The sequence below is a fragment of the Scomber scombrus genome, chromosome 3 (assembly GCF_963691925.1).
Source record: "Scomber scombrus chromosome 3, fScoSco1.1, whole genome shotgun sequence".
Taxonomy (NCBI): domain Eukaryota; kingdom Metazoa; phylum Chordata; class Actinopteri; order Scombriformes; family Scombridae; genus Scomber; species Scomber scombrus.
In genome coordinates, this window is record NC_084972.1 from 26,076,356 (window position 1) to 26,102,920 (window position 26,565).

General features: G+C 37.5%; 1 protein-coding gene across 1 annotated transcript in view; it reads right to left on the reverse strand.

Moving 5' to 3' along the window:
• Positions 1–26,565, reverse strand: part of LOC133977675 (metabotropic glutamate receptor 4-like) — a 132,587-nt gene that overhangs the window by 15,888 nt on the left and 90,134 nt on the right. Inside the window, exons 3-6 of the mRNA XM_062415919.1 lie at positions 19,498–19,633; positions 19,146–19,300; positions 18,683–18,823; positions 7,643–7,843 (exon numbers count right to left, since the gene is read on the reverse strand). Of these exons, the coding sequence (XP_062271903.1) occupies positions 7,643–7,843; positions 18,683–18,823; positions 19,146–19,300; positions 19,498–19,633 (633 nt within the window). The remainder of the gene's footprint in view (positions 1–7,642; positions 7,844–18,682; positions 18,824–19,145; positions 19,301–19,497; positions 19,634–26,565) is intronic.

A 26,565-nucleotide genomic window follows, 5' to 3' on the forward strand; every position in this document is an offset into this window, starting at 1 on the left:
AACAATAATCATCATAATTAAATTACCAGACTGATCAGGCTATTGGAGTGGGAGGTAGTTTCTGGGAAGTACAGCTCTAAAACAATATGTGTTGATCATCAAATAATTTCTCATTGAAAAAATGTACACTAGATGCCACTAAATTCTACACACTACTCGAATCCTGCTTCAGTATGTGAGTTTTCTGCTTCAAAACATATATAGAAGTGTTGTCAAAGGCTTCTGTGACTGAGGCTCATTGAACAGCCTTGGGCCCAGTATAGATATTCCCTTCACATGTCTTGAAGTAAGCCTCATCCTTCTAACCAATCAGACAAGGCCAAAGTCAGGGGTGGGAACTCATGACTGTCAATCAATACGTGAAAGCACTTCTGGCGTATACTACTCCAAGCATTAGTGGCTGGCAGATGTTGCTATGGCTTACTCACAGGCCAACAGGCTCCTGATACCTGCATTAATCGGATCAAGGAGCACCGTCACTTAAAGCATGCATTATGTCTTAACTAATCAGCTTCTCAGTTTCATTCTTATTACTCATCTTTACCGTGGCAGAATTTTTCGTTTCTGTTTCTTTTGTCAGGAGAGTTTTACATTTTGACACATGAGAAGTTGTGAGATGGTACAGTATTATGTGCTGGCACAATACGTCACACATCTCTAATGGTAAGCACAAGGGGTAAAACTAATGTTAAAGACAAATCCGACCTCTTCTTCCTTGGAATTGAAATGGCACATACAGGGGACTGCAGGGGAATACTGCCTGGGGTTTCTGTCATTCTTCTGGAGGCAGTAATGTGTCCTCTTCATTAACAGTGAGTAGAGTGGTGCATTCTGAAGCAGTACGGTCCATATTTGAGTTGCAGATGAGGAATTAGGCCTGTCATGTGGCAAAAACTGCTTGTCTAAATAGTCTGCTCACTAGTCAGGAGCATAATGAGCTCCACAGAGGCCTCTGCCACTGCTGCATTGTGCTGTGCACTAATGTGACGAGGTGGCCTGAGGTCACGCGTGTGTATACCACAAGCCACCCGTTTGTTCATTGCATTGTGTGAGCACCGGGAGCGCTGGGGTTAATGAAGTGCTTGTGGTATTGTCCTGCTCATGCACACCATAAGAATTACCGGAGTATGATTATTAATCCAACATGTGCTTGTTCTGCATGGATGCCCAACCGGGACACCTTGCTGAATGGCAGCACAGCTTGCTGCCCTCTACACCAGTCATTAACTCTTAATGAACTGTACACGGGCAAGCCATGCAGAATTTACCTTGGATCCACTTCACTAGTGAAGTGTATGTGTTTTTTTCCGCCCCTCTGTCACTGGCATGACATGTGCATGCTTACTCATGCATTGAATATAAGCCTCTGCTATCTACAAGTGTTCTCTAACTGTATTTAAAATGTAATGTGTCATGGAAAAAAAGAAAACGTTAACTCTATAAAAGGTTTTAATTGAAATGACTGTAAGACATGAGGTTTTTGAGGCTACAAATTATAGAGTAAGGATATTCAAATAAAGGTCAGTCACTAATAAAGTGTGGATAAAACACATTGAGGAGAGGTGTAATTACCTGTACTTTAATTGCTAACATGGTAAATACAGCTTAATGTTAATTTACACAGAACTAGTTCGTTGTGTACAATAAATTTGTCAAAATCATCAGCCTTCTTCTCCGTTTTCTCTTTTTAAACAGAAATATTATCAGTTCAATCCACTTAAATCCACTCTGCTACAAAGTAAAAAAAAAAAAGTTAAAAGTGTCCAGGTGTTGAACTCTAATTGCACTGTGGAGCCGTTTTTTTTGTATGTTCACGTCACCGGCAAAATACAGACTTACCAATGGTTTCCTGTGACAGACAGGGGGCGATAATGTGCCAAGAAACGCAACAGACAGGGAGGAAGAAGACTGCAAGATAGTCAATGTGGATGTAAACAATGGAATCATTTAAAACACTTGCAAATGTTTTGCAAGAAAAGAAATGCATTCGACTTGCTTGTTAAACTTCATCGAAACACAATGACTGTAGACACAAATTATGTTTGTTTACAAGAAAAATCCATTAACTCATGCAAATGCATTAAAATCAAAATGAATATATGATCTTATTTGAACTGCTGGTATGCTTTTAGTGTGACACATAAGGACTGGAAATGTCAAGCAGATGTCTGTACACGTGTATGTTTTGCATGTAAATGTGCATGTACATGTGTAAACGTGTGTATATATGTTTTTTTGTGTCAAGCTGAAAAATAAAGTTTGCTTTGCTTTGCTGTTGATGACAGTAACGTTACTGCACTGGAAAACAGGAAAATCACAGCAACTGGAAATAATAATAATTTGTGCATGAAAACTGTTTTTCTGTTACAGAGGAGAAACTCAAAGCAGCAGAGCAGTGACTGTGACATGACTATGTTTTTGTACTGATACTAAGTGCTGTAGAAATGTACACTACAATACATTTATCAAGACAACATGAGGACAGTTTTGAGTTTGTATTAACAGTAGAATAAAATAAAAGCAAAATAAGGAAGACATACAAATATAAGACACACTTATTAAATAGGTATATTACATATAAAGGTCTGTCTCTTAAATAAATAAGCTTGCTTCAAATAAAGACATGCCTCTCTCTACAGTTGAGGTAAATAAATGCTTCGGCCACTATTTGAGGATTTACTACATTTATCTTGCTTTTTTACACTGTTAAGAAGGCTTTATATGCTACTATAAAATGAATAGGCTTTATATTTAGGACTGTTCTCTCTTACATTGTCTGATACATACAGATTTCAGTTAATAACAGGGGCTCTGTGTCATGCCAGTAAAAGGAAAACCAACATTTTACATAACGCAAGAAATATGTCAACTGGAAATATCTTTTTGTTTTGCGCGGTGTGGAGAGATGGAAAACCCTGAGTGCTTGCATTTATTTCACACTCCTAACTGGTATCCCTGGTGGAATAGTGGCAACAAGGCTACTGCTTTCTAGTCTACAACAAAACAAAAAACACTTTTCCCCCTGATGTGATAGCAAGAGACATGAAACACTGATGGGAAGTTTTGTTCAATTCTGGCCTATTGAAGTCTGAATGACTCTTAGGCACACTGAATGCAGAGGTGGGAACAAGGCAAGAGGAAGCTCTAAAGAGTGTCAAACTGTGCATAAAGATGGACTAGAGGTGTTTGATTCTTCTGCTTTGTCTGGTGCAGTTCTGGCTGCTGCTGAATGAGCCAAAATTGAGCAATTGTAAAGTTGATTTAGAATAAGGTAACAGCTATAACTTTAGACACGTCTGTGTGGAAAAATGTGACGGGAGAGAAGATATATAACCTCTTGAGAAAGCACACATGAAAATATCCCAGCCAAGCAAATACCTTTTGTCATATTACTTTTCATCGTTTCTAAAAGGTTATCTGTCATCAGCTAGCTTACTGTGTCCCCTGTTAAAACCCTGACAGTCCACTGAGATATCACAGATAAATGGCTTTGTGAGTGTGCCAGGAGTACTGCCAACTCACTATGAGCCTCTAATTTGAACTGGGCATTGGTTTTTAAGAAGCTTTTTGACATTTTGACCTTTATTATCAGCTTAGTTTCATTATAATATGTGTGCAACTAAAGACAGACACCAGATCTGCAACAGATACGGTCATACTGGACTCTGAAAGCTGTGCAGCTCTGCAGAGGAAGCAATATGAATTATTCTTAGCAGATGTCCGCTAAAAATGCTGACAATAAACAGAAATGTGTAACAATAGATGGTTGCTGGCGCTGTCTCAAGAATGATTCATCCCAACAACAACAAAATGACCTACTTTTGCATAAATATCCGTCAATGGCTATTTGTTTGTAAGAAAAAAAAGAGATGACTGCTTTGTATGTTAACTGGTGCGTGGCATACTAATATCACAATACAGAGATAAATATTGTCTGAAAATATAATACACAGTCCAACAAGTCCAGTCTCAGCAGTTAGGTTGGTTTATGTGTCTGGGCAAGTTCAATATACTGCTGTGTGCTGATGCAATTAGATGGAGTGTAGTGTAACCTCAAGGCAAACCCTCTGGTTAGATGGTCGTGTAACATTAATACAGTTTGCTTGGTTAGAACAAAATTCAGCTCTGAAGGGCTTACTGCACTGTAGCTTCATGTCCCTGTTTGCAGGTTTAAAACCATGCTGAAGCCACTTTAAAAAAAGCACCACTCAGTCCTTTTTGTGCCAACAAACTCATTTAAAAAAAAAAATTGATTTCTATTGTCGCACTTATTTTCTGATGTTAAACATTCATACTGAAATATATGTGTTGCATTATTTTGTTACTTTACACTGACTGTATGTCTGTCTTTAACCTTACTAATGTGATTTTTTCCCAAAAGTCTAAATATCTCGTACACTAGAAATTAAGGTTGACACAAAGTGGCTTTATGTGAAACTATGAACGTGATGCCAGACTCAGTAGTGTCTGCAATGTAAAACAAATATATGTAAATGGATTAACATTACATTGATAGACTATAGTATGCAAGTAGAAAACTGGCACATTCCCTCTTGTATAGTAATATAAATCTCATTTATCCAGACATGGGCAAGCAGATATAAATGTTTAGAGACAGAATGTAAAAGCTTTGTTACAACAGACCCCAAGAACCACTCAACCCAACATATTGCATGAAATGAACAGCAGTCTATCAGTTGTTTTTCTGCCACATGCTATTGGATTCTGGGCAGCTGAGCTGGTGCAGTTGGGGGTTAAGGGCTTCTTAATGGTTGCTGTTGAAGGAGCATGTTTACTTTTTCTACCTGATTTCCCAGCAAGTCCTGGAACTCTAACCAGCAGCCTTCAATTGGCAAAACCAGTAAGTAATTTTTTTTGGAATATTATGTAAAGGAACGCTGTCAGGACACAATTACCCCCATAAACAAGCTGAGAGAAGGTACGGTTAAAAGTCTAACTGATTATTCACATATTCTTCCCACAATGCTGCTTGGTCTCTGACACAAACCGACATAGACAATGGGTTGTTTTTTATAATGAAAATGATTCCTCTGAATTTAAACAGATTATATATATCAAGCTATATTGCTAAATATATCTGCACAACATCTATACAGGTCTATCATCCACTGTATAGTTGTACTTGATCATGAGGTGGCTCCTTCTAGAATGAAAAAGGGGAAAGAATGTTTGGATATACTGTATGTCCTGGATGAACAGACTAAAGCTATGTCCACATTACATGCTGAAGTGGCCAAAATCTGATATTCAATTTTGTTACATCTCACTTCTCTTCGCACGCCACATTTTGCCTGTGGTCAGTGTCAGCACCTCAAAGTCTGATAAAATTAAAAATCTTCATCATGTATACTGCTGCCCTCCACAACAAATCATCCTGAACATGTATTCAAATGATCCATGTTTCTGATTTGACACAAATTATGTGAAATACAAATTATTTGAATACATGCAGCTCACATTTCATTTAAATCTCTGCATGAGTGGCAGTTTAGGACCTCAACAACATTCGCACTAGAGCTGGATACATGTCACTTACAAACATGAATATGAACCACCACACACAAAAAGGTCATATATGACATATAAAAGGCCTGTAATGATAATGTGGTGTAAATTTCATCAAATTTAATTCATTCAGTTCATATCCATTCATGTTCATGTCAGTCCCCTGACATTTGTCATGTTGTTTGAAGAAATATGCAGGTTTAAGAGTTTCTTTGGTAATTTCTGCAAGATGACTTATAACAACCTGCACAGCAGCATCTAACTCATTCATGCTTCTTGCCACATTTGAGGCAGTTTTTCTGTTGCATTTTTCATAAGTATATATCTACGTAGGTGACTAGCTATGTAGATGACAACCCTGCTTTATTCCCATTTACAAACATCTGATTGGGTGAGTGCTCCTCCACCCAGTGAAATGGCTGAATATGAGCATAACACCTGAGCTTTTTGAATTGCTGAACAAATCAGAGCTGTCAGGTGATTCAGAGGACAGGAACCAGACTGGTCCACCACAACCATTATTATCCATCTGTACTGTGATGAGCACATGACATGTATGATTATATACAGTATGAATTTGGTGTCGATAGCCATTGGTTTTAGGCATTCATATTAATTCTCAAGTGCAATCTACACTTGAAAAACGCAAAAATAAACCAGTCATGTAAAGGCAGAAGAGGGGATCAAATATCTGTAAATGAGCTATGTCCAGTGGACACTGACATATTGGACAGAAGGGTTGTAATTGGCAGCAGTTGTACAGTCCCGATGACATTAGGTATTACTAATTTCTCACCACAGAGAGCAGTGTGTAACAACCTCAACATTCCTAATGTACAGCACAACAGAAAAAATTATCAACTGTGGCATCCAGTTTGTCATAATAAAAATGTCCCTGATCTTAAATGATATGAAATAACAGAAATCACCCATTGCCTTTTTCAAAGGAAAATATTTTCTTTTCCTTCTCAGATATGAATTAATCATTGAATTGACATTCTGCCTATGTAACAAGTAGATATTAGAATGACAAATTAACTTGAAGAGCAGGAGTTCAAATGAATAATTTATCTGTACAAACACTGCATACTCAAGTCTCTATGAAGGAATTATAATTGTCTTAAATTGCTTTGCTTTAAAAAGGCAGTGTCTATATAATGACACTCTGGATCACTGGTCTTTATGTGTGAAAGCAGTTAATAATTAATATGCCAGTCATGGATGTGTACTTGACTGATAGCTGGGTGTAGTGTGGGGCTGTAGGGAATAAATAGAAAGTAACTCATACAACAGAAGAAAGTAACAAAGGTTTTAAAAGATGATGATAAAATGACATCTACATGAAGAAAACAAAATCACATCAGTCTTGTTGTGATCTTGTTGAGACATTTTTCGCATACCTTCAAGGTAAAATAATTAACATGAAATACTTGAGGTTAGTGGATTTATAGCCTTTCAGTGTTGCCATTTGTACAATGATTTAGTCTTTTGTATCATTCAGTTCCTTTCATGATAGTGAAATAATAAAGATGACTTGGAACCAGGTTGATTATTCATCGTAACTTTGTCTGTAGTGTATTTCAGCAAATTGACATTGGATCTGTTTTTAATCATCCAATCACATCTCTGCTGAGATCTGGTGCAACAGTCACTATCAGCACTCAAAACCTCGTATTAACCCTTTCTGACGTAATTTCACAGCTTTTGTTTGGTTTAACCATCAAACCATTTGTTTTGTGTGGTTATCCAAAATTCTGTATGTGTAACCTGTTTGATTACAAACTAAGATGGATAGTGCTGTCCTGTAGGCTGCATGAAAAGCACTAGTTGTAGTCAATTTGGTTAGCTCATGACTATACTGTGAACCTTGTTTTAACACGATTCAAAATATACGTGAGTTTGGCCTGAAACACAGTGATTCTGGAGTCTTTATACAGTTATTTGGTTTTTGGCAACACTGAAGCATTCAAATTCAAAGTTTAGTTTCTGTGACCATGAGAATAGAAATGTGCATCTCAACTGAAATGACAATTGACGGTTTTAAAAAAAGCTCTCATTACAATACCGCTTGAGTCAAGACAAATGCTCAATCCAATATTAATAAAACCAGACTGACCTGAAAAGTTAAGGCGGCGTATGTGCTTAAGCAGATGAGTGCCATTGATGGGATCCATTTTAGCACAGAGGAACACCGTCCTCGGGCACAGCTCCTGGTGCATGTTGTGCAGAGCATGAGCCATTGCATAGACGGCATCAATGACAAACTGCACCTTTCCTTCTTGCTCATAGTGCGAGTCCTTTCCTATCCGTTCTTGATCTGTAAAACACATAGACAAACTTAATTTAGACGCATCACATGCATTGGTTCATTGCTCATTTGGATCATTGTTAACCAGATCAAGATTGACACTGAGTTTCACATTTGTGTTAAGGCATTTCAGAAATAGTAAAATAAACTGAATAGGATTCAAGAAGTGGATTTAAAATACTCCACCCAGAACAAAAAAAGAACATCTGTATTTATTTCATCCACATTATACAATCAAATAAAATTTATTCACTTAAAGGCTCAAGTGGTTTCTTTGAGTGGAACAAGCACAAATAATTATCTACCCTTGAGTTTTTCACTGACCCTAGTTTAAAGTAGGCTGATGAAGAAGCAGAATATTTACTGCTTCTTCCGGAGAACTAATATGTATAACATTTTCCAAAGAAATATTTTGAAAAGAGCATCTTGAAACTCAATTACAAAACAACCTGAGGATTCTTCTTGTGTTTGCCAACAGCTACTAAAATGTATCTTTTCAACATGTCTTTCCTGTGTCTCCTCCAATTTGGAGAACAGCTCAGGTTGATCAGGATAATTCTGTGCAAAACCACCTGGAATGAGCTCAACCTTTTAAATGGAGGGTGTGGCATCAGTCCAAAAGGCATCTAGAAGAAAATGCATTGCTCCTTGCTGAGTCTTTCTGAACTGAATGGTTCTTGCCTCTTGCAATTAGCTAGAGGGTAAATATCTGGATCGCTGCGGAGGAGCAAATCAATTCCAATATCTGGAGTGCAAGGTTTGCTCCTCCGGGAAATCTCATCAGATAAAAACAAAAACTCTTTCTTGTCTCTCCAATAGGAATACATGGATTTCGCTGTGAGTGATTTTGAAATCATTAGATCTGGACCAACATGCCTATGCCATTAATTATTACATACACGGTCACCCATAAAGTTGGAATCATTTTGTTTTCAGACACATTCCTCTTTATATTTTTCTATTTATACACATCAGTAATCACCTTTGACCAGATATAATGAGATTGATCAATACAATTTTGAGAATATATACACTTTATCTATCAGGAATACATCACATTGTCGCAATTTAAAGAAAGAGGTAAAAAATATTTTATTCCAACTTGATTGGCGACCATGTATATGCCATATGTCATTTTCCATTAGAAAAAAAAAGAACTGGCATATTCCCATTTGGTTGAATCAGATAATCCTGACCTGTTTGACAGAGTGTCCAACTGTCAATTCAGTCCTTTCTTGCAGGATGTATTTAGAAACCAATACAGTGAGGAATTAAAGATGCAGGAAATGAAGACAGGACAATGATAATCCGCTCACGGGCTCAGTGTAATAACTTGTGATAGGAGTTTATTAATCCTGGCCCAGGTTGTTCCATGGGTTTTTGTAGCTGTTAATTGCTATGAGGAGGTGGGCTCTAAGACGGAGATACTACATGTCAATCCTAACTTCTCTGTCCTCCTCACAAGCCTCAAATCTTAAAGCTGCCTCTGTGTGATTTTGCTGCACGAGGAAAAAGAGATTTAAAAACGAAGGTGTGTTCAATTTAGATTAAAAATAGACTAATTACCAGGGAGGAGCTAATGATAGAGCTGCATATATTTATGTACCTGCCAAATGGAATTCATTTAAGCTTTGCCACTTATAACAGGCACACAGAACGGCAGGGGGGGATCTGCTCAGTTTATGTTCGAAGGGGAAATTTGTAATGGCTGTGGAAGGGGATTGCCTGCCATCACTTTATGAAGCAATGTGAACCAGTGGGGCCTCTGGTTAGATTTACATTAAACAGATTGGCAAAAGTAGCTGAGAAGCTATGTACAAACAACATAAAGTGCATGCCCACTATCAGAAAATGATGATTAATAAATAAATAAATAAATGTCAGGTAAGTTATGATGAAAATATGTTTTTAGTTAAATGTTAGATACCCTCCAGACATGTTTAATGTTTTGAATAATAATCTAATGTGTTTTTTCCATAACAATAGTCCAATTACCTTGTTAAAAATTCTTAAAATGAAAGCTACTCCACTCTTACTGTGCATACAACTACTACTACTACTACTACTACTACTACTACTATTATTACTACTACTACTACTACTACTACTACTACTACTACTACTACTACTACTACTACTACTACTAATAATAATAATAATAATAATAATAATAATAATAATAATAATAATGATAACAATCAAATTGTGTTCATTTAAATGTTTAACTATAAACAAGATGACATCACGTTTCCACATTACCCCTGTGTAAACTGACTGGACTTGTAGCTACACACCTTAAATTCAGATTTAAAGGTGAGCACAGAGAAGTGAAAGGACAGTAAGCGGAGGGAGACTTTGTTGTTTTCATTTATTCGTTAGATTTGCAGATAAAAGCAGATTCCATGAACTCTGAGTGGTAAAACTAATTCACTGAAAAAATACTGAACAGAACAATGTGACACCAGGAAACCTTTACTGTAAATACATGTTCAACACAGTACTTCATCAGATTAATTAATGTTTCTAAAACATAGCTGGTGTATAATTTTCATAATTAATCTTAATCATTATCTTACCTGCTGTGTAATATTACATTATTTCATTATTATCATATTTTGAGTGTTTCTTACGGAAATAACATCACATTTTCTGACTCTGAATTTTGAACAAAAATCTTTATATTGTAGAAGCCTTTTCATCCCTCATTGCTTTTATTTAATGTAATTCTGTTTAATTTGCCTTGAGTTTTTTAGGAGAGCATATGTATAAGCTTTGAGCCTTCTACCTGTGATGTATACAGTTGCTTACTTTAAATTCATGTAGTGCTGACTATATTTAGGTAAAAGTGTGTTTGTATATGTATGTGAATGTTTTTGAGTACATATTAAATCTTTTATTAAAAAAAATGTGTTTTTTAATATTTTGCAGATAAATAAATACATAAAAGTCTCATTTCATTTTTATATATGTAAAGTTCCAAACAAATATGGTAGCGATTTTTATTTATTGTCAGTGTAGCAGCTATTGACACTGAGGGAAAGCAATTTGTGTACACAAATGTTGAACAACTGCCATGAAAATGATATATTTATGAACTATGGTGCAAGTTATAAGCCTGACTCACCAAACAACAACAACAATACTATTATAAAGCAGGTCTGTTGTTTCAGGAGTTTTGCACATGTGGATACTAGCACTCCAGATCCAAACATTTGGTAACAGATAGTCATTTATCATGCAACTTTTGTCCTCTTGAGGTTCAAGCAATTTTCTATAGCCACTTCAATCTGAAGTAGTGCCGGCCCCCATATCAGAAGAGGTCTCCTTCTGTCAGCCATCTTTCATTTGCTACATCTCCAGATCCTCTCTGCAGACCAGAGGCATTTTAATGTCCCAGATTATCTCATGAGCTTTTGAAATGCATGAATTATTGTTGGAGGTTACGGCTTTTTAATTAAGGGCCACAGGGCCTTGATTGGACAGAGATTGTCACAGTTTGGCCGACATGCTTATGCCATGGGGAATCCTGTGAGCCATAGTGGGTGTGAGTGATATTTTCTTGCAGGCTTGGCATGCTACCCACTCTAACTTTGTATTGTCTCTTCTCCATAAGACCATTTCCCTTTTCCCCCTCCATCCCCCCCCCCTCTCTCTCTCTCTCTCTCTCTCTCTATCTCTCTCTCTCTCTCTCTCTCTCTCTCTCTCTCTCTCTCTCTCTCTCTCTCTCTCTCTCTTTTCATCTTCACTGGCATTTTGGCTCCCTCACACACATTCTCCAGGCTGGCGATTTGCTTTCAAATAAATCCATTCATATTAAGTGAAGCAGTAACAAAGTGTGGGTGTCTTCCACTCAGAGGTGTCATATGAGACATTTTGAGACCGTGTGTGTGGGCTCATTCCTTTGACCTTTTTTTCAGCTTGCGACTGGCCACAGGCCGTCCATTCCTTTTCTGCCAAGGAAGTTGGACTGCCTCTTAAATTAATCTGACAGTGGAGATACAGTATGTGCCCTACTCCCATTCCATCATTTAGTATATCATAATTTACAGCCAAAGCTGCTACAGTATTCACATCTTTTTAGGGCAAGAAATAAACAATTATTATTTTTGATTAATATGTTTTCCAGTAATATCTCATTTGAATAAAATGTCAGAAAATTTGAAAATCTGATTCTTAACATTTCAAATCTCAACATTTGAGATGCTGAAGTCATTAAATGTTTGGCATTTTTCTTAACAAATGACAAACGATTCATTGGTTTTAAGAGCTGCAGGCAATCGACTGACCAGCTTATTTACAACACAATTGATAATGCTATGATTAATTGTGTTTGTATCAAAAACCATTATTTAATTATAACTTACAACAATCACATCTTAACAAACTGGAAAAACTTGGCTGACTTTACAATAAAAACAACTGTAACCAGAAAATGTATTCAGCTGTGACTAATTAAGATTCATTTTTTGAGCTCAACAAACAACAAAATAAACACTCGTCTCTGTTATCTTGTTAATATGATCTCTGCTTGCCGACGTCTGGAACTTAATTTATAGAAAATAATCACAATATTGGTTAGAAAAGTCACAATTATTATTCAAATGTTTTGCTCAAATCATACAGCCCTGCTTAATTTCATTGTGCAAAAGAACATCCCAACTGTTGAGAATGTACCGTTCAACACGAGACGTGTTGAACGGTACATTCTCAACAGCATGCACTGAGACAGTGCATGCTGGGAAACACTGCAGCCCCCCTGCAACCCTGAAGAGGATAAGCAGTTTAGAAAATAGATGGTTGGATGGGAAGGCAAAGCACATACTTGCTTTATCTGCATTGCTGTGTTGCCTGCTGCTCCCCCTGATCATTAATAAGCTGCAGAAATAGGGAACCTATGAGACGGGTCCCTGCTCTACCTTACCTCTCCTTTCCACATTAATCAATATCAGTTTTACATCTCCTTCATTCACAGATAAAAGACAAGTCTCACTTCTTTCACAGTCACTCATGCCCTCCTTATCCTTTGATCACACTGAGCAGTCTAACCCTCTGAGGACACTGATAATTCTGCAGCATGCCCCATGTGGTTCTCTCACAGCTGCCACAGAGACAGGGCAAAGCTCTCCACCAGCGGAGAGACACCAGGAGTATCATACTTTAACCTCAAACAAATGCTGTGAGACTCTTTCTCCCTGTGCAGCAGAGCTGATAGTCAGGTTTAACACTGCTTTATACAAGCACCAACTGCATTCACCTCTACTGCAGTGAGATTTCTTCCTATACTTTGTTAGGAGTGATGAAATTAACCCCCCACAGTACACATCTACAGTACATAGTGTCTTTAATCATTAAAGGCTCATTTACTTTTACTGTATATTATCCTTTATTTTTTGATGTCTTACATTGTATTGATCACTCAGTTATTTGGTTGATTGTTTTAGGATTTAGGTGTTTTGGTGAACCTTTAATAGCAGATTAGTTTTACTGCAGTATGAATTCCAGTTTAATTTTATCGTTTTACATTAAGTGATATGTGATCATTGTTTCTAACCCCTCTTGTCTTACTTGTTTTCCAACTGCGAATAAAGCTTTAATTGAGGAAACAGCTCCACACTTTGAAGCAGCCAATCTTTTCTTTTAAAGGATAAGGTTGCTGATATTCTGTTTTCTTCTTGATGTCAACAGATCCCATGAAAAGAGCAAAACCAACAGTGAAAGGTATCCTGTAGGGGTGCTATTTATTTGCTGTTTAAAAATAATTTTGTGATAATGGCAAAATTCCAACTTGTTCATGTAATGACATTATACTGCTACACACAGCAACAACAAGCATGGCTGAAAGCAAAAGTAACATTTCTACCAGCTCCACGGTGGAGTTAGTTCCAAATAAGGGCCAAAACAACAAAATTATAGAGTATGAGGAGAGCTATTAATCCTGTGCGGAGTATTTTGTAATATCCTCAAGAATATCATTATATCATGGGGCGGCTGTGGGTCAGGTAGACTGTGTTGTCCAATAACTGGGGGATTTTCGATTTTCCGCTCCTCCAGTCCACATTTCCAAGTGTCCTTGGTTAAGATATTGAACCCCAAGGCCAGCGCCCTGCATGGTAGCTTGCCAGTGGTGTCTGAGTGTGTGTGAATGGGTGAATGTGGCTTGTTGTGTAAAAGCACTTTGAGTGGTTAGAAGACTAGAAAGGTGCTATGTTTGTGCAGTCCATTTAACCGTTTACCATTATCACAGATATATTGTGATATTATTGTAGGGCCATATTGCCCAACCCTATTTTACTGCCAGTGTATCCAAGGCCTGGTGTAGATCATTCAAAAGCAATGGAAGTTCACTGGAATACATCATTGCACTGGGAGATATCTCCTTTTATTATAATTAACATTGTCACTGTAGTTTATTTGAGTTCCTAAATACATCATATTGATATCTTTAATATTTACTAATGCACCCAAGTGTCTTAGAAGAGTTCTCAACAAATGCACTTTTTTGTTTGAGTAATGTTTGCTTAAAATCAAGGTGCCTGGCAAAGAAATGACTGAGCCTTTTAGAAAAATTAAACTATATATTCTTGACCTGTTTTTATAGATTTATGTCCTCAGTAGGAACAAGTGAGCTTGAATGCCCCAGACAGGCTGAGGATGCCAAAAAGTATTGAAAGACTAATACATTGTTGGTTTCATTTTTGTTTGTTTTTGTTTTTTAGTTTTTTGTGACATTTGTTAACAATAAGAAACATAGGAAATAGACCATCCTTCTCCTGTAAATATTTAGAGGATCACAGTCAATTTTTTCTGTAAAACTTAAGCCCTTTTTTGCATACATTTTGAACTACTGTGTATTAACCTGCAGTTACAGATCTAATTTAAATGAAGTTAACTGAACTTTTTATTTTTTATTTTGCTGTTTTCTGACAAACTAATAGAGATGGTACTCTCAGTGACCTTCCTTATTATATCTGTAGGGAATTAGATACACAGAATTCTTGTTAGATTCAAGATCAAAAGTTTATTTATGCACAACAGGAGAAATATAGATACACCGTGTTTGTGCCATCTTTACCAACCCCTGTGCACATATCGCTCCATATTTTACATCTCGGTTATAGTGAAACAGTAAACAAGTGTTATGAGTGTTATGTGGGGTGCCGATCAGGCGGCATGCGCCTCAACAGTCGCTGGCGTTCCCTAAGGAGCTCTTGCCAGCGTTCTCGCCAGCACTGCTGCTGGCGGGTAACAAGGGGTCATTCCAGCCAATCATATTACTAACTCATCTATCAGTGTTATCTTATCGTATCCCATCCATCTTAGTATTACTCTGTATACAACCCTCCGTGCTCCCTCTCTGGTGTGCTTAGTGTTGGGACTCGCTGCCTGTGAAGACAATGCCAGTTTTTGGTTTTTGCAGCCTATCTCTTTAGTTAAAGTTGCAGTTGTGTGTACTTAGTCTGCACTGTATCAGCAGCACTGTTTTAGATGTTTATTGTTTTGCCAAGACCTCTTTTGTTCAATCGTGAGGCTATGAATAAATAAACATCAAGACTTTTTTTGATTTTGAGTTTCTACTGTAGGCTCCCTCTCTTATCCTTGGACATCATTACAGACATAATTACAGCACATTTATGAGCATAATGATTACTAGCACAATTATAAATGGGTGTCAACACACCCATTAAGAACTGGTGTATCTCAGACTCATTACATTCTTTGTCTAGCGCAAGCAATATCCGGCTATAACATAAAAGCAGCCTTGGAGTCATTATGCACAAAGTGGGTGATATAGATACAGTTCCTCTGTCATATTACATGTAACTTTTCTATAATATTGCAATATTAAAAGATATGGTGATAAAACACATATTCAAAAGGTCTCCTTGCTCACCTTAAATCAGAGTTTAAAGCATGTACCTACAATACCAGAATGATTTGGACCCAAATCCTGATCCATTATTGTTATGTGGAAAAGAAGCCTCCATCACACATAAAATCAGATTTCATTAAGTCAAAACTATAAAATGATTAATATTTCATTAATATTTCATGCATTTTCATATATTCTGGGTATTATAAGTGAGGAGAAGCAGTAGATGTAATCCTAAGAATTTTCTAATGAGGCAATTGAATGTTTTTTGTGGAAAAAACATATAAGACAAAGAATATTTAGCACTTTTGTTAGACCTCAAGGATACACAGAGTACATTTGGGTGAGAAACGCTCAATGCAAACATACATTTTGTTTGTTTACAAGAAAACTCCACAGGGCACCTTTAAATAGCAAATACAACAGCTCTGCAGTAAATCCTTCTGTAATGAAGTTATGTTGTTTAGTTTGTGCTGAAAAGTTTTTAAAGGGGTTGATTCAAGTTTTTGAGACTGCAGTTCTCACAAAGGTTTCTAGTATTTTGTGCATCCTATTAACAGCAATGGTATAAATGATTATAACAAAGTAATTGCTATTACAATCTGATGTCCATGTGTATTTCTATTTCCACTGTAGCCTATATTTTGGATGAAATATTGGATTGGATGAATATTTAATGCACATTTCTGTAATCTTGAACTCTTGAAGCCTATCATGCGCTGAAAAATAAATGGCTAAAAACATTCCCCTTTTTCCCCTGTTTTCTTTTTCTCAGCCACATTGCTGTGGTACGCAAGTTCATCATCAAACTCTGGGTAATCCTTGTGTAAAGCGTGTGTGGATGTACTTTACACATAGTGTCACAACACATTTTTGTTTATAAATACCAATGTCTGTGTGGAAAGTAGTGCAGATTGCGCACCCACACACATCTGGCTTCAGGGCAGCATGGTGGCTCAGTGGTTAGCGCCGTCACCTTACAGCAAGGTCATTACTCTGATTCCTTTTGATTCCCTGGACTTTTAATGGTTTCTGCCCAAAGACACATAATTCAATCGAACAGGAGTCTCTAAGATGACCAAAAGTGTGAATGTAAGTGATTTTCTAGATTTATGTCCTGTAATGACGTGTTGATCTACCCAGGGTGTGTACCCATATGCCCCCAAATCCCTCACACCATCTTCAAATATGTACAAATACTGTCTGCTTTAATTTGTTGCACATCATTGTGTCCACATTGTGATTTAGGCTTTGTTTTAATTTTTATAATATTTAAATCATTTGTGTAAAGTTTTAATTTCATATCTGCGTGTGTGTGTGTATAATGTGGGACTGTTCACACATATTTTGCTGAGCACTTTAAGGGATGATCCCGTCCTATTAGAAGTTAATTAAATCCTACATTTTGTTTTAATATGTATATGTAAATTGATTTTGTAAATTTTAATTAAATTACTGGACAGTATCTATTTTTTGTATTTTACTTAAAGGATCTAGATTTAGTTTATTAAATGATCTTGGACTAAGCAGGCTTCATAACTTTGGGAGAGCAAACATTAGCAAATGCAGATAAAAATTCTGGTTCCTTAAAATAAGTCAAAAGGTACAAGACAGCAGTCTATGTTTCTAACAGAGAACTGCTTTAACAGTCCAATTACCAAGCTAAAAATTCAGTTGTCAATGCTACCCATGGCTGGGTGACGTTAGAGGTTGTGGATCATATCTGCAGCTATTAAGCAGTGACTCATTGAAATGATGAAGCCCTCTGAATAGGCTCTAATTCTGATTTGTGCCTCTGGTTGCTGTCGCCCTCATTGTATTGCTATATTATCCAGTGGAATCATGTGCTGAGAAACTTATCTTTGTGATCCTTAAAGATAAGTTTTCCATTGCAAATTTACAATGGATAAAATACTGCTGAAACCCGAGGCCACACACACTTTGTCACAATGTAGGCATTCGTTAGTCACTGTGCTACGGTAGCTAGGATGTGTCCGGAAGAAATATTGCTCTCGTACATAATGAAATGTTAGGATCGAGCTTCCCATTTTATTTTACATAATGTACACAAAACATGTTCCTAACCCTTCCATATGAAACTCCCGACAATCTACACTTGCTGGTGTGTATATTTTAAATGTTACTGTTAACTAATTATTTGTCTGGGTCGCTAATATTGAGTCATCATTCTGATCTTTCTTGCAGATTTGTGGTTGATATCTGATTCATGTTCTCTTTCAGCAGGAAGCAGAGGTTTGTTTTACATGTGAAAAGTAAAAAATAAACAAGGCACAAAATGTACTATTTCACTTTGCAATCTGCAAAGCTAATGAGCAAGACTGGGGATGAGCTGTGGACATTAGCTGTTCAGGCTTCATGTTAATGATCTTAGCAATTTCCGTACTGAAGTAAAATGTAGTTAGTGATTGACCTGTTGTTTTAAAAAAAAAAACAGAATTACAACAGCCCATGCGGGTAGTATCACTGCAGGTAGGCACAAATGCACAACAACTGACTCAACATCCTGCTAAATAATTGTCAAGTACATCTTTGTTCATATATGTTGTTCTGCTTAATTAGTGTTTAAATCTTGAATAAAATGCGTCATGTTTTTCCATCTCAGGACAAATTGTGCTATCCACAGCAGTGTAATGTATGGCCCTGAGCATGAGGCCTTTAACTATGCAAACCAACTAAGCCATTCACTCGTTATAGCCATGTGGGTAAAGACGCTAGACTCAGCAGAAATATAGTGCAGCACTGAAATGAGCTGTGAGATGAACTGTGATTTTGAATATTGAATGTATAGCTGCTCCACTTTTAATAAGTGGGCAATGCTGTCAAAACACTTTCACCATGAGCCAAATGTGTCACCTCCCTCAAGACATCAAAAGAATGTTTCCAAGTAGGTTAAAAGTTTTAACAAAAAACAACATAAATAAATAGCTCCCCCCCTCCCCAACAGGAAAATGTCTTACTTGTGCACTTTTTAAGCCCGGACCCTTTCTTCACAGCGTGACGGCTGAGTTTGCAGCTGAAGTTGTTCTCCCAGAACTCAGCAAACCAGATATTCCTTCTGTTGTTTTCCAGCGTTCGGCTGATGAAGTAACGATCAAAACCTAGACAGATCAATGGGTTCATTGTCATTGACACAGTCAGTGTCAGTGTAAAACAGTGTTGCCCCCTGTGTTTGAGCAAGAGCTCTGATGTGTTCTACAGCATAACTGATTGATTATTGTGTATGTTCATTTGACTTTGTTGGTTTGTTAGATTTAATTTGAGTTTTTAGGACTTTGATGATCAAATGATAGTGTTAAGCATGGCTAAGCAAATTCTATTCTTCTGCAAACAGACAGAGCCCTGCCTAACAAGAAAAGAATATTTCAGTGAAATATGCACATGGTTTTATAATTCAAGAAGACACAATGTTTGTCTCTGTACCTCTGATTGACTGCCGCTTGGGCAGGATGGTAACTGCTCCTTCTGCCATCTCCTCCTGGTGTACAACAGGAGAAATCTTTGAGCCCCAGCTGTCCGAACCCACCCAGATGAAATGACCTGTCTGGTTGGCCTTTTTAGCTGCATGGAGTAGCTTCCTGCAAAGGTGAGGAAACAGATGTTGTCACGGATAAGGTCAACAACCCAACCAGCTCCACTTTGATTTTGTTTTGCAATTCATTACACAGTGGTCTGGCAGCGTCAGACTGAAATGTGTATTCCCTCTTGCTTCTGTGCTGTCCGCTGCAGTCATGTTTTGTTAATCTTCAAAGCAGTGTTATGAACCAGGACTTACCTGATATCGTCTTCGTTGGCAAAAAGTATGACAACTCTTGCATTTGGGTTTTCTCTGAGTCGTCGGATAATCTTGTCAAACTCTCCCTGCTTGGGCTCCCGGGGAATCTTGACAGACTGGGAGATGCACACACCCCCTAAACAAACAGAAAGTTAAACATTTTATATGATCATTTGTAAAAACAAAAGCTTCACAGAAATATAAACACACAGTTGTGAATTAAACATCAAAACATGACACTACCCCTAACATTTTTGTTGTGTATAGTGTATTTAAATATAATTAGATATTAATAAACAATCATAGCTGAGGTAATGAAATTGAGACCTTGTGGCCACTTCATCTGTTTATCCAGGGAAGGCTTAGGAAACTGAAACTATGATTGCAAAACAGTGTATTTCCCTACAGAGTGATTGACCAGCAGAAGGATAATTGATTGCTGAAGGAAAGAAAATGCCTCGCTGTCTCTATGAATTTGTTGAGGTAAGAGTTCATTAAACTGATCTCACTTGGAATGTATATTACAAATATTGTGCCATCAAAATATATGAGTTACACTTTTACACTCATATACAATTTTTGCAGTTTTATGAGATGATACAATGTGACCACACAGTAAATAAAGAGCACTGTGAAACAACTGGGAGATTGGGAAAACTGGGAGAAACAAAAGGATGTGTTTTGTGCAGTGCAAGTACAGTTTCCAGTGCTTCACCAACCGGATTTCATTGGTGAGATTTAGAGTGCCTCAGTGAGGCATGGTGGTCTGAAGGATTGTTTCTGAGCTTCCTGCAGCTCTCAGGACACTGTGCCAAGACCTCCCTCTTTGTACATACTATACACTGTAGATTCTACACAAATACATACTGTAACTTTCTCTATTATAAAAGTTTGGAGTGAGGGAGACTTTTAAATTACTTTATGCTAAAAGTAGTATGGTTATCTACAGCGTCATAAGAACCATTAAGTACACAAACTTCTCCAAAAAGTTGTGTTGTTCTCCAAAAAGCAACAAGGTGAACAACAACAAGCAGGTATCAGACTACTGCAAATTAATTAAAGTTACACATTCATCTTTATCAGCCATGTCTTATATGTATGCATGAGCTACACACTCAACAACCTGATGCATGATGCATGACACATAACAAATACAACTGCAGAAAGTCTTCTTCCACTGTTACTTTTAGAAAGTAGATGACTTAGTAGTAGTAGTAGTGTGACTTGCAATATTCTGTAGACCACACTCCTGTCATTCTTTGGTCTTCCACCCTAATGCCTCCTTGATTAAGTTTGACCAGGTCAGAGAGGATTTCTGACCCAGTGCTCACACATGCAAAGATTATAAATTTTGTCAGGAATAAAAGCAATACTCCTGCACTGAGAGATGAGTAAAGATGAGGCTTGAGAATGATGAGCAGCAATAGCCAATGACAATTTATGACTAAACAAATAGTTTTTTAAAAAATGTGTTCTGTATACAGTTCAGGCAACATATGCTGCTTTTGTCCAATCAATATCTTCCACAAAAGTATTCCTTTTTTTCATCTTAAATCAGCAACATGTTTAATGTGTGCCTACCTGTGCTGCATCACTTTAGTGTGTTCATCACTGCCTCAGCAAGAGTGGAAACTACATAACACTTGAGCAGCGTAGACATGCTAGGTTTTTAAAAGTTGTGTAGTTATCCTTCCCCACTTCAGATGCGCCACGGGTCCAATAAAAACAGTTTCACTATCTCACATCCTGAAAATTAAACAATAAATTTGCAGACCTGTTTGCAGTTCTGATCTCATACCAAGAGGGGACATATTGCGCTGCTGCTATTTGAGTCACATTGTTTAATACTTTTTCTATTTATTTGTGGACACAACGTACTTTGCAGCACTAGGAGCAGATACATTATTAGGATGGCTGACCACTGCTAGAATAACATTCTCATCTAGCTTTAGTGCCGTGCTGTACCAAGTGAAATGCCAAAAAACTAACCAGAGGTTTAGCAGATTGTTTATCAAGCTGAAGTGCCATTTTGTTTTACTTCATTAATTCAGTTTGAATATCAGGTTCATGTCAGCTGGTTTCTTTTTGGGAGGGAGAGTTATTTTGTTTTGTTTGGCCCTAACCAATCAGTAATGTTTCCCTCCCACTGGCTCAATTTTCAGACTAAACAAAAGCTGCGGTAGCGGTTTTTCAGAGCAGTTAATGTTTTTCATAATGACTAAAGAAAGCTGCCAATATATGAGACATTTTTCTGGAAGCTGACTCACAAAAACAGAGTTTAGTCTCATTCAGGTTTGTAGCCTGTTTTTGATGCTCTTATCAGTGTTAGTAAAATATCATTGTATGCTTTTAAGTAACATGACTATAAGCAAGGCAAGGTTGGTTGCTCAGTCCATCAGTTCAATAGATAAATATCTCAACAATTAATGAATGAAATTCAGAATATGCAAGAATAAGATTTCATTAGCAGACAGAGGCAACAATACCCTTTTGCCAAGTATGAGCTAAGGTCTGCAATCTCAAAAGCTGAGTCAAACTATGCCATAACCATCCAGAAAAACATTAAAGATGATGAACAATTTTGACCCCTCTCCTGACACCTGACATTGATACTGACCTCTGAGACAAACTCAATTAGTTCTATGTGAGGTTTGAACATGTCCCTCCTTAGTCTCCTCCTCCTGCCTCCTCTCATTCCCTCTCCATTCTATATCCAGGAGGTGAGGGCCACATTCAGGAAAACAAACAAGAGAAAAGCAGCAGGCCTGGACAGGATCAGTCCAGTTGTACTCAAACACAGTGCAGCTCAACTGGCTCCAATGTTTACCAGCGTTTTCAATACCTACATTTGCCAGTGTAAAATACCACAGAGCTTCAAGGACTCAATCATAATCCATGTGCCACAATCAACCAAGATCTCCTCTCTCACCGACTTAGACCAACTGTCCTAATGGCTGTGGTAATGAACACCTTTGAGTGCATCTTCCTCTCCTATTTGAAATCCTATACTACCCCTCTAATGGAAACTTACCAATTTGGTTTCTGAGCCAACAGATCTGTTAAGGATGCTATTAACCTAGCCCTCCTCCATTCACTACAACACTCCTATTCATGAATTTCAATCTGGCCCTCAATAAATAAACCCAGAGAACCTCTTCAAGAAACTACTGGGCATGAATATTGACACTTGCATACACCCCTGGATCTGGAGCTTCCTGTGGAGAAGGTAAGAGAGGGTTAAGAATGAATAGCCTTTAACCTTCGACCTCTGACCCTCAGCATAGATGCCCCCCAGGGTTGTGTCCTCTCACCCTGGCTGTACTCTCTCTACACAAACCACTTCACATCCCATCATATCTCAACACAACCATAATTGCATTCATGGCGACAATAACGAACACCGATGCCGTGAGCAGGTAGCCCAAGCAGTCATTTGGTGCCTTGATGAAACTTCTAGCTCAACACATTTAAATCACAAGAAGTCATTAGAGACGTTTATTATAGCCCCCTCCCCAGAACCTCCATTCACATCTTGTCTGTGCCAAATTTATTGGCACACACGTCAGCCACACACCACAATGAAACATCAATACAGACTACATCACCAAAGAAATCCCAACAAAGACAGCTAAAAAAAATCATATTGAACAAAACCTCCACCTCCTTTAGTTTCACACAGCCAACATTAAGAGCACACTCATCTCATCATTAACAGTCACACAAAACTTAAGCACATAGTCAATAAATCATCCAAGACTATTGTCACCTCCCTCCCATTGGTTGAATCACTATATCGTAAAAGCACAATCAAAAGAGGAAAAAGATCATCTCTGACAGCCCCCTTTAGGATGCACTGCAGGACCCTTTCCCACATAATGATCCAGTTTAACTAAACAGTTTTTCCCCACTGCAATAAGGAATCTGAGCTCTTCTCACTAACCCTGACAGATGTACCTGCACTTGAAACCTCAATCTTGTAAATATTGTCTGTTATTTCTGTCTTGTGGTAATTTGTGAATATTCTCTGTTGTGCTTGTCATGTGTCTAAGGTGATGCTGATATCTTTCTATGTTTGATGTTATTGACACTCTTGAATTGAGCTTACTCTTCATGCTGTACCGAAAGCAAATTCCACCAACTTCCTTCGTGTTGTAATTAATGATTGATTGATTAATTGATTTAAGAGAGCTACATGTTTTACCTTAAAAGTGATGTATGGCATCCATAAAAATTACACTTTAACTGTCTTGGCACTTCAAATACTCTTTCATTTTATGGTAGACTGCTGAAGGGAGCGTGTCTTGACTACAGTCGTGACATCATTTCATCACTTCAGCCTTCGTGTGTGATGACCCACACGCACTCAAACAGGCTCCATTATCGGTTATCTTGGGTGTTTACTTAAATGAAGGGTTATAAAAAAGTGAGAAGCATGCAAACCACTTTGCAGTTTCTCAGATTCCACAATAGTAAGTAAGTAAGAACAAGGTCTAAAGTGCTTTAAAGGAGTAAAACTATTAAAAAAATAAGACCATGATAATAACACAATATACTACAAAGAAACCAACAAAATATAAGTACCAACATACCTTTAAAACACACGAAATACAAACACTAGACACTACGAGGCGAGATAAAGGTCAGCGTGAATAAATGAGTCTTCAGTTATTTTTTAAAGGTGTCAGCAGAGACCGCAGATCATACATCTACAGCGCTGGTGCCACAACTTCAAAGGCACAAGCACCTTTTGTTTTCAGTCAAGCGTCCTGGTCAGAAGATCTAAGTGACCAACTGGTGATATAGGCATGGAGCAGGTCAGAACATTTAAGGCTCTCTATGTGAAAACAAGAACATTAAAATGAAATCATAAAATTGATGGGAAGCCAGTTTACAGATGATAAGATGTGATGTGAATCATCCTGCTGAACCTGGTCAACAACCTTGCAGCAGCATTCTGGACCATTTGAAGGTCCAGAGACGACTAGACGTCCAGCAAAATAAAAGCAAGAATAATCATCCCTAGTTCATGTTATGAACCAACAGACCTGAGTTTATCCATGTTTCTTAAATAGAAAAAAACATGTATGGGTTAACAATTTAATATGTTGATGGAGGTGCGTAGTCTGATCAAATAGAACACCAAGATATCTACGATTAGATTGTACAGCTGAAGAAAGGGACTCAAAAGGGGCTAAGCAACCTTGTAGGGCTATCCTGGTGTTATCTTCACTTCAATGTCTTCACTACCATGAATGGAAACTAATAGTGACAAATAGCATCTGTGTCCAGCCACACTCATGCAGTCTGTCTTTGCCACAATGGCTGTGCTGCTCTCTTTTTCTGCTTTTTATTTATAGTAAGATGCCTTCCAGATAAAAACAGACTTATTGCATGTGAGTTCAACACAGTCGCATAACATTTTCAAATCAAGGCATAAACAACCAGCGCATATTTTTTATTTGAATTATGTGAGCACTGGATTCTGCACAAATCAAATCATGTCACTGCAGCAAAAAGTGGACACAACACTTTAATGTTTGAACAAATAAGCCAACGGTTAGATTTAGACGCCTGCAAAAAGAAGGTGTGCTTATACAGAAGAGGAGAAGTGAAACTGTCATAATATGAACTGTTTTACGTTTAATTTTTAATGGCATGGAGTTCATTGGAAGCCAAATTTAGGTCAGTCAGTCAACCAGGCGGTCCAACCAGCTTCTCTCTCCTCGTTGTGTAAGATGCTCACTCAGCGACTGTTTGGTTGACTGCAGCTTTGTAAACAATGCAGAGACTAGATGTCTTGTCAAAGTATTTTCTTCATTTGTTTGTGTTTTCTTAAAGCTGCACTAATCAATATTTTTTACATCAGCAATGGATCAAATAGATAAAATTGATTTTCAGCATCTTTCAGATCATTATTTTGTTTTTCAGGCCCACAGATTTTAATGTCTAAAAACTGACTGTTCATTACGTGCTTGAAAACCAAATGGCAGACAAAGATAGCACAACTAGATGGTGAATATATTGGAGCATTTAAGTCAGATATTTTCCTCTGGAGTGGGAAAAGAAAACAGATCAAAAAGAAAGGGACTGTTGGACTTAAATCAGGTGGACACATGCAAAGCTTCAAAGGAATGATAATGTTGCGCTCTGTCTTCTGGGTGCCTAAAGACGCAAATGTTTGCCAACACATTCTCCATATCACATGTCTAAGGTGATAATAGCCAGTGTTGTCTTTACAGTTTGTTCCACTGCCAGCAAGTGGTCAAAAACATCAATTAATGCTGCTTTAAGGTGCAGCGTGTTGAGCTCTCTCAACTACGTATACAAGGATGCTTGCATGTAGGAATTTATGAACAAAAGTGCATGTATTTCATGTTAGTGTTTAGGAGTCATGTTTCAAATAGATCGACTGTGTCCTGTACAACATCTTTTATGCAATTAGCTACACTTATCATAATACTGTTGAGAACCACTGAAAGATCTTGGATTAAATCTTTAAGATGCTAAACTCCACATGAACTGACAAAGGCAGGATTTTTGGTTTCCTCTCCTTCTGCCTTTATTTTACATAAGCAACAGCCCATTTCCAATGTCACGGCTTTCATGTAATAATTTGAGGTAAAACATACTGTAATTTCCTGCTTAAGTCAGGACTTGTAAAAACAGCAGTGAGCCTGCTAACCTTGCAGCAGTCTTATAAAAAAAGACTGCTTTTAAATCCCAGTGCAAACTACAGTGTTCCTGCTCTGCGCTCTAATTTGAATATATTATGTAAAAACCTCTCTGTCAGTGAGTACAGTTGTTTCCTGAAGAAAAGGAACGAAAAAAAGGTTGACACTGAATTACTACTGAATTACTGCATTAAATCACCAATAATATCAGTTATTGCAGGATTAATGGGGATGTATGTCAACTAGTAATTTGATGGAGGTCAGAACTGGATGGGATAACATGTAGATCGCAATATGAACAGAGGTAGCTGTGACATGTGTAAGCTATTTTCCATAATAATGTTCACAACAGCAGTACAGTAGTTTTACAAATGAAATGCGAACTGCAGAATAGTCA